General features: G+C 54.5%; 1 protein-coding gene across 1 annotated transcript in view; it reads left to right on the top strand.

The window, feature by feature from the left end:
* SYNGAP1 (synaptic Ras GTPase activating protein 1) overlaps positions 1-8,406 on the top strand; it is a 22,953-nt gene that overhangs the window by 4,467 nt on the left and 10,080 nt on the right. The window contains exons 3-7 of the mRNA XM_077754761.1: positions 3,727-3,818; positions 4,277-4,398; positions 6,197-6,350; positions 6,566-6,664; positions 8,072-8,406. The exon at positions 8,072-8,406 is cut by the window's right edge and continues 319 nt beyond it. Of these exons, the coding sequence (XP_077610887.1) occupies positions 3,727-3,818; positions 4,277-4,398; positions 6,197-6,350; positions 6,566-6,664; positions 8,072-8,406 (802 nt within the window). The remainder of the gene's footprint in view (positions 1-3,726; positions 3,819-4,276; positions 4,399-6,196; positions 6,351-6,565; positions 6,665-8,071) is intronic.

Genomic DNA, 8,406 nt, shown 5'->3' with positions numbered 1-8,406 from the left:
TCGGGGACCGGCCTCGGGGGGCCAGGGTCGCGGGCACGCGGGGGAGGCTGGTGTGGGGTGATCTCGGAGCCCCTTGGTGGACACGGCAGCCCGCGTGTCCGTGAATGTGTTCGTGTCCATGCTCGTGTCCCCTGTGTCGATGCCATGTGTACCCGGGGCCCAGTTCCTCTTGCACACATGTGTAGCCAGCCGTGTGAAAGCTTGTCCTGTCTCATCGTGCTTCTGTTCGGTTTCTGCCTAGGAGGCTACTGGTCATACTGGTACATGTCACCTCTGACCCTGAACATGCATGTCTCTCTCTGGCTGGGGCTCACTTCCAGTCTCCTGTGTGTACGGATGTGTGGCTGCATGAGCAGGATTTTCCCTGTCCCTGGTGGCAGGTGTGTGTCTTTGCATGTGTTCCATCATTGGCCTGGGTATCTGTGTCAATCCCAGCACGGGTGTCCAGGGTGTGTCTGGATGTGGGTGGTGTGCAAGTGGGGGAAGGGAGTGAGTGTGTGTGAGTGGGCTTCTTGGCATCCTACTATGTATGAAACACCTTTGGGCTAGGCAGGCGTGAGCCCCTGGTGTGTCTGGGAGTGGGGACGGAAAAGGTGAAAACGAAAGGAGTGGGGAGAAAGTGGAGAAGTGAGGAGAAAGGAGGTGAAGAGGGAAGAGAGAAGCTTGGCGAAGAGGGAAGGAATAGCTGGAGAATGGGAATGTGGGAGATATTTGAGCCGGATTGAGGAGAAGAGGATAAGGGAGCTTAAGATGGGGAACTGGAGGGAGATGGAGGGAGAAGGGGTCTTGGGAGCTGGGAAGGAGGAGCGGGGAGAGGAGAGAAGCCTTTCAGTAAAGCTGTCTCCTGAGAGAAGAAAGGGGCAAGATGAGAGAGGGCACCCGTTCATGTAGGCTTTATAGGATCGGGCTTGGTTGGATGAGGGATGGCCACTCAGGCATAGAAGCTGGCTCACGGTGAGGCCTGTCATTGCAGGTACTGTCATTAGAGCTTCCTGTCTCCTGCACAGTTTTGCCCCCCATTTCTCTGCTCTGTCCAGCTCTGTTCCTTATCCTGCTCTGGGAACCTTTCTCCTTGGCTTCCCCTCAAGAGCTGCCAAGCTGGGTAGGCCAGGAAAGAAAGGCCAAAGGGAAGGTTAGGGATTCGGGGGATTGGAGGGCAAGGGGAGAGTCTGTGGGTGATGGCAAGATTAGAGAGGTGGGAGAGGCGGGAGTCCAAGCCCTTGCTGTGTGTGTGTGAGAGTGCAATTGTGTGTGTACACAGGGTGTGTACACGTGTGGGTGTGTGCACAATGCCTGTGTTACGGGTGTGTGTAGGTGGCAGTTATGTGCGTGCATGCGTGTATACATCGTGCAGGGATGGGACATGGAGACCCAGGATCGCAGTGTACACTTACCAGGTTTGCTCTGTGTGTGTACACGGGTTATGTGCTGTGTTTCCTGTACGTGTCATTGCATGCAGCATTAGTAACAGAATGTCCTGTGTTTCTGTCACTTTGTTTCCTTTTTCTTTGTGTTTTTCTTTTTTTTGCGGCAGTGACAGTCTCTGAGCATATGTGTACGTGGCTTACGCGTACCTGTGACTTACGTGTGAGTTCATGGATTTTAGCTCCTGATAATATGCATAAGGTTCTATTACTTCCAAGAACCAAGTGAACCAATTAGCAAATTTATTCCTTTTCTGTCAATTCTTTAGTTCCAAAGCAAAATTTTGGTGGATTTAAAGTTAGTCTTTGTGCTTCATTAGAGGAGCTTGCATATGAAAGTAGTGGCTGAGTTTGGTTCCTTGAAATGGAAGGGAGGCAGCCATACCTGAGAAATTCAGAGACTAGCAAAAAGATACCCTTAGATGCATTGTTGAGTGTGTCCTCAGAAGAGTAATTACGCATTTGCTTCTTGTTTTTTTCTTATTGTGAGCACAATCACTGACGCCTGTGTTGGAGTCAGGGAAGGGCTGAGGGAGAAGAAGGGGTTGTCCTGAGGTGGAGTGGATGTGGTCATACTTCCCATGCGAAAGAAGGATGATTTTGCTTTTGGGGTACCAGCATACCTTGCTGTGGTTGGGAGCATATACTCAAGCATGTGTCTTAGAGGTTAAACTGACTTCCCCTGTGTGTGTGTGTGTGCACGCCCGTGTGTTAGGATTAAATGTCTAATTCTGTAATGTGCTGCCCACATGATTGCCCAAGGGACTGGGGCCTCAGGTCCACACCAGCAGCTCTCATGTGGGTGTTTGGGTCCAAATGTGTACTCCTCTGTTGCAGTGTTCACATATGTCTTAAGCATGTATCCCATGGGGTATGTGGGTCTCAGGGTCTCAGAACGTGGATCCGTGGCACCCCTGTGCTCACAGTTGTCTGTATGTCTCATAAGCACCTAGATCCCTATTTTTTGTATTGTGGTTATATACACGTACCCCCGCAGCTCAGTGTATGTTTCCGTGCTCTACACACATGTTCCCAAGGGTCTGACAAGGGTGTCATGGGGTCCACATTTTTGTGGGCAGACCTTCTAACACCTGCGCTTTAGGGGCAAAGGGAAACTGGAGACCGATTCTAGGGCAAATTGCTGGTGATTTGCAATTCTGGAAGCAGACAGTGAAAATGTAGTTGTGGCCCTCCCTTGTTCTGGAGCCCAGAGGGTTAACAGGCAGCTCTTCCGGTCTCTCGCCCGCCCCCCCCAGCCTGTAGCTTCTTGTTGCCGTGGAGATGATAGCCCCGCCCCTGATGCAGCACCTGCCCCCCCATTGGCTGCAGTGGTGACTGTGGGGCTGAGGGGGGAGCCCAGGCCTGGGCAGCCATTCTGGAGCTGGAGCCGGAGCTTGGCATCCCCCACTTTCATTCTCCTCTAGCCCCTTGGCCCCTCTAAATTCCCTGGCAGCAGAGCCCCAGCTTCCCTCCTCCGAGCTGCCACCCCTCCAGACTCTTGGCGGTCCGAGCTTCAACCGCATTCTCTTCCCCTCCTCCTCCTTACCTTGCCCTCATATGGGAGTCCCCTGAACCTCCACTGCTCATCCTCCCCACTCCCTGCCCACTCCCCTGCATTCTTCTCTTTTCCTCTTCCCCACTCCCCTTCCCTTCCGAGTCCCTGCCACTGCAGTGCACGTGGAACCGGCCCTTCTCCCCTCCCCCTCCCATCTGCCCCTTCCTTGAATTTTCTGGCCCCAGGCTGCTTCCTCTGCCACTCCTCACAGGTCCCTTCTAAGACTTCCCCCTCCAGACCAGGGAGGGGGTCATGGGAGGCAGCCCTGGCTGTCCAGACAGACAGGGGTCCCAGGAGAGGGGGGCAGGTGGAAGATGTGCCCAGCTGAGGGGAGAGGAAAGCCTGCCTATGGGCAATGACCTTTAACCCAACTCCCCCCCCCAGCTAGCCCCTTCCTGGGGGGGTGGGCACCAAGGACCTAGCTTCCGTGGATCTTTGGTGTCCTTTTATCACTGGGGTTTTATTGACCCTCTCAGCCATGCCCTTCTGCTGACTGCCAGTCCCAGTCATGGGCCTAAGGCCTCCCACCCCATCCCCCTCGGGGGGCTCCGGCTCGGGTTCTTTACCCCCTCCTTCCCGCCGCCAGCCTCTCAGCCGCCGCTGCTCTTCCTGCTGCTTTCCGGGGGGTAGGTGAGGCTGGAGCTGAGGGGCAGAGGGAGGTGGGCGAATGGGCTGGGGCCAGAGTTGGAAACCTGGGCTAACAACGACCCCTCCCAACTTCCCTTCTGGCTCTTTATCCCCTTCCAGAATACCACTTGGGTCGCTCGAGGAGGAAGAGCGTCCCAGGGGGGAAGCAGTACAGCATGGAGGCCGCCCCCGCTGCGCCCTTCCGGCCCTCGGTGAGTGAAGGCACCAGCCAGATGTGGCTCAGCTGGGCCCCCTCCCCTCTAGCCCCAGCTGGAGCCTCAGGATTCTGAGAAAGGGGGCAGGAGGGAGAGAGAGAGAGAAAGCGCGCGCACTCTCACTCAAGCGCGCGCCTCTCCCCACCTCTTTGGTTTCCCCCTCCTTGGCTCTGTCCCCTTGCTTCTCAGACCAGCCCTCCTACCTTCTCCAAGCTGGTGTGTGTGTGTGTGTGTGTGTGTGTGTGTGTGTGCGCGTGCGCATGTGTGTGTTTGCACCCGTTGGGAGCAAGGGAAGAAAAATTGGTAGCAGGGCTCCTATCTCCATTTCCTCACTTCTAGAGACTTCCCTTTTCCCCCATCCCACTTTCATCCAGGGACTCTTCCAGCTGAGGGGTGAGTAGGTAGAACTGACCCTGCCCCAATCCACCCCTATCCCCATTTCCCCCCCACCCCAGCAAGGCTTCCTGAGCCGGAGGCTAAAAAGCTCCATCAAACGCACGAAGTCACAACCCAAACTTGACCGGACCAGCAGCTTTCGCCAGATCCTGCCTCGCTTCCGAAGTGCTGACCATGACCGGTACAGGGGCTGGAGCGGGCGGGATGAGTTGGATGCAGCATAGGGGACTCTTGGGTGAGATGGCAAAGAAGAAGGTTATCTAGGTGCAGGGAATGAAGGCCTCGGATTGGTGGATTGGTTGAGGGATGCTATGGGACAAGGGACAGAATGGACAAGAGGAAGCGGCAGGAGAGGGGCAGGGTGCAGGGAGAGGACGAGCAGAGAGGCAGGAAGGGAATGAAGGTGAGGCCAAGGAGGGCCTCTTCTGGGCAACAGAAGGATGGGCTCCAGCCCAGGAGTGAAGGAGCTGTACAGGACAGAGAAGGAGCAATGGAGCCTGCGAGCCAGGGAAACACTAAGGGACCCTGGGAAGGGGCATTGGGTTGGTAGGAGAGGGCGCGGTGTGATGTAGGAGAAGGGTGTAGGGCAATGGCAGCACTTGGAGTGGGGCTGGCAGATACTGATGGATGAGGGAAGGGCAGCGTAGAGCCTGACAGAAAGGGGAGGCTGACCAGGTATACAGGTTGACAGAACTGGGAGGGGAAGCCGTAGGGTTAATCATGGACTGAAGTGTGAGGAAGAAACCCCTCAGAGAAGTCCAGAGGGCACTGTCCCTGAGATTGGGGTTGCAGGAGATCTGATATTTGCTTCTGTTGTTTGCCTCTTGGGGTCCCTCTTTGGATTTCCCCCTCACTCAGTCTCTCTCCAGGGAGAACCCTGTCCCTCCTTTCCCCCATGTCTGGCCGCCCCCAGGATTGGGCAGGTGGGGAGGTTGGGATAGGTGAGTCACACCTTCCCCTACCCCCCTCCTGTGTCACCAGAGCTGGATTTGGGCCTGGCGGGGGGTGAGGGCATGGTATTCCTGGCCGCGGGGGCGGGGGGGCCGGGGGAGCGTCGCGCTGACGGCAAAGGAGCCCAAGATGACGGGGCTGCTATAAATAGCCTCATGGAGGCTCCCACACCCGAGAGCTCTCCCTCCCGCTTTCCTACTGCTCTCCACTCTTCCTCCCCTAGCCGTCTCCCAGCCGCTCGCTAGCCCAGCCCTCTGTATCAGCCCAGCCCTCTGTATCGTGTGCCCCGTCCTCCATTCCCTCAGCCCCCCTTACCTTCTGCTCCGTGGTGTGGTCCCTGCTTGTCCCCCATCTCTGTTCCCACGCCCATCTTTCCAGCTGCTCCTCATCTTCTCCCATCCTCTGTCTTTCTGCACGTGGCTTTGCCTCCCCCTTCTCCCTCCTGCCCTGCCTCCTCCTCTTCCCCAGGCCCCATTTTCAATCTCTTCCTTCTCACTTCTCTGCCCACAGCTTTCTCCTGTTGCTTGTGATTTTCCCTCCCTCCTTCCTCTGATTTTGCTAAAACTTGTCCCCTTCTTTCATTCATTCATTCTTTGAATCATTACATGGTTTTAGGTACTAGCTGTGTGCCAGGCCCAAATAAACATTTTTTTTTTTTGTATTTCTGGTTCTTTACTTCCACTTTTTTTCCCCTAATATTGAGGCTCTGATTTGGGGGGGTGGTCACCTAGAAGTGCCCCACGTCCACCTGTTCTCTTTGTTTTGTTTTTTCCCTTTCTGCCATGGTCTGTTTCTGGGTTGAGATATTTCCAGGTGTCCCCAGTCCTCACAGCCCCTTAAGTGTGAATTAGGGGATAGGGGCTTCTTAAAGGGTCCTGACTTCTCTCACTTTCCTCATGTCTTTTGTCTGTGTCTGTGTGAGAAGAGGGCTCAGGGGACTCTTTCCCCAGGTCCCCACCCTAGAGCTGGCCCCTGGGTGTGTAAGAAGAGGGGAGCCCTGACCCTGTCATCTGACCCTTCCCTTCCAGGGCCCGGCTGATGCAGAGCTTCAAGGAGTCACACTCGCACGAATCTTTGCTGAGCCCTAGCAGTGCGGCCGAGGCCTTGGAGCTCAACTTGGATGAAGATTCCATTATCAAGCCAGTGCATAGCTCCATCCTGGGCCAGGAGTTCTGTTTTGAGGTACTGGGTCTCGTGGACTGAGGAGGGCAGGAGTGATGGAGGGTGAGGGCACGGAGGCCTGGAGAAGGTGGCACAGGTGGGGATGGTAAGGAAATGGAAACCTCTGGGGTTGAGAGAAAGGCGGGCAGGCCAGGGAGGAAGACACTGATAGAGTCTCCAGGCTTAGGAGTCACCTTCCCTCTGGAGCCCCATCTCAACCCCCCACCCCTCCCTAGGTAACAACGTCTTCGGGAACAAAATGTTTTGCTTGTCGTTCTGCCGCCGAAAGGGACAAATGGATCGAGAACCTACAAAGGGCAGTAAAACCCAACAAGGTATCGGGAGTAAAGGAGACACAGACAGCATGAGCAAGGCAAAGGTCAAGCCACAGGAGAAGCTGGGGGGCTCTAAAGGAAAGGGAGGCTTGGAGAGGAGGGGATCTGGATGAGCAGGAGGTGATCCCCACTTTTTTTCTGAGTCCCCCATTTCTTTTACCATTCTTTCTACCTCGGGGTCTGTTTCCCTTCCATGGAAGTCACAGACTTACAGAGCCGATTCGTCTTCCCTGTGGACAGCAACACCCCAGCAACATGCTGACAGTGGTCACCTAGCCCCTGCTGGTAGCATTCCTGCACAGCCACGTCTCTAGGCCTTGGTTTCCTCTCCATAGAGCTGGTGGGAATGGGGTTTAGATGGGGATTAGATGATCCCTAAAGTCTCTTTGGCTCAGAAATTCTACAGCCTGTTCTTCCCAAGGAGACATGCTCCCAGTTCCCTCAGCTGTTCTCCAATCCCAGTTTCCAGTGAGCCCACAGTCCTGTTGACCTGCCTCTGGGGGAGCCCTTGTTTTTCATTGTCCTGATTAGACCCTGTGTGCTGGATATGGTCTAACCCGTCCAAACTCCATGCTTGCTTCTCATTGCAACACCCCCTGAGCTTCACCATGACCTTGTAGCCCCATGTGTTCTCCAGGCCCTTTCATGCTACATATAGCCTCCCCCATCCTGTACTTATGCAACTCGCTTTTTTTTGTTTGTTTTTGCAATCAACTTTCGATTGTCTTTGGAGGACTCCCCAGTTTTTCCCTTCAAATTCCACCTTATTATTTTTGGTTTATTATTGCAGCTTCTGAAATTTTTCCCAATGCTGATTCTGTTGTCTGATGTGCGAGCTACCATCTGCATTAGTGTTCTAGCGCTGCTATAACCAATCACCACCAATTAGGTCACTTAAAACAAAGGAACTTTATTCTTTAACAGATTAGAAGACTGAAAGTTCAAAATCAAGGTGTTGGCAGGCCTTGCTTCCTCTGAAGCTCTAAGGGAGAATCCTTCCCTACTTTTTGTTTTTGCTTTTGTTTTCTTTTTTTCTTTCTTGCCTTTTGAGAGCTCCCGGGGTTGCCAACAATCTTTGGTATTCCGTGACTTAATAGCCGCATCTCTCCAATTTCAGCTTCCATGTGTCTCTGGTCTCTAAATCTCTCTCCACACAGATATGGGGCATTGGATTTAGGGCCCACTCTAATCTAGGATGAACACATCTTAATACGAGTGTGTCTCTCAGGACCCTTTTCCCAATTAAGGTCACGTTCATAGGTTTCCAGTGGACATGAATTTTGGAGGGGAGACACTGTTCAACCATCTCAGAGACCCTGTCTCACTTTCTCACCATCTCTTCCCTTTTGGTGTCTCTGTCTCTCTCTCCCTTCCCCTTTATCTACCGCACCCACCCCACCCCACCAGGACAACAGCCGCCGGGTGGACAATGTGCTGAAGCTGTGGATCATAGAGGCTCGGGAGCTGCCCCCCAAGAAGCGGTACTACTGCGAGCTCTGCCTGGACGACATGCTGTATGCACGCACCACCTCCAAGCCCCGGTCGGCCTCAGGGGACACCGTCTTCTGGGGCGAGCACTTTGAGTTTAACAACCTGCCGGCTGTCCGCGCCCTGCGGCTACATCTGTACCGTGACTCAGACAAAAAGCGCAAGAAGGACAAGGCGGGCTATGTTGGCCTGGTGACTGTGCCTGTGGCCACCCTAGCTGGACGCCACTTCACAGAGCAGTGGTACCCCGTAAC

The sequence above is a fragment of the Crocuta crocuta genome, unplaced genomic scaffold, assembly GCF_008692635.1.
Source record: "Crocuta crocuta isolate KB4526 unplaced genomic scaffold, BGI_CrCroc_1.0 scaffold132, whole genome shotgun sequence".
Lineage (NCBI taxonomy): Eukaryota > Metazoa > Chordata > Mammalia > Carnivora > Hyaenidae > Crocuta > Crocuta crocuta.
This window is presented reverse-complemented; position numbering and strand designations above follow the sequence as displayed.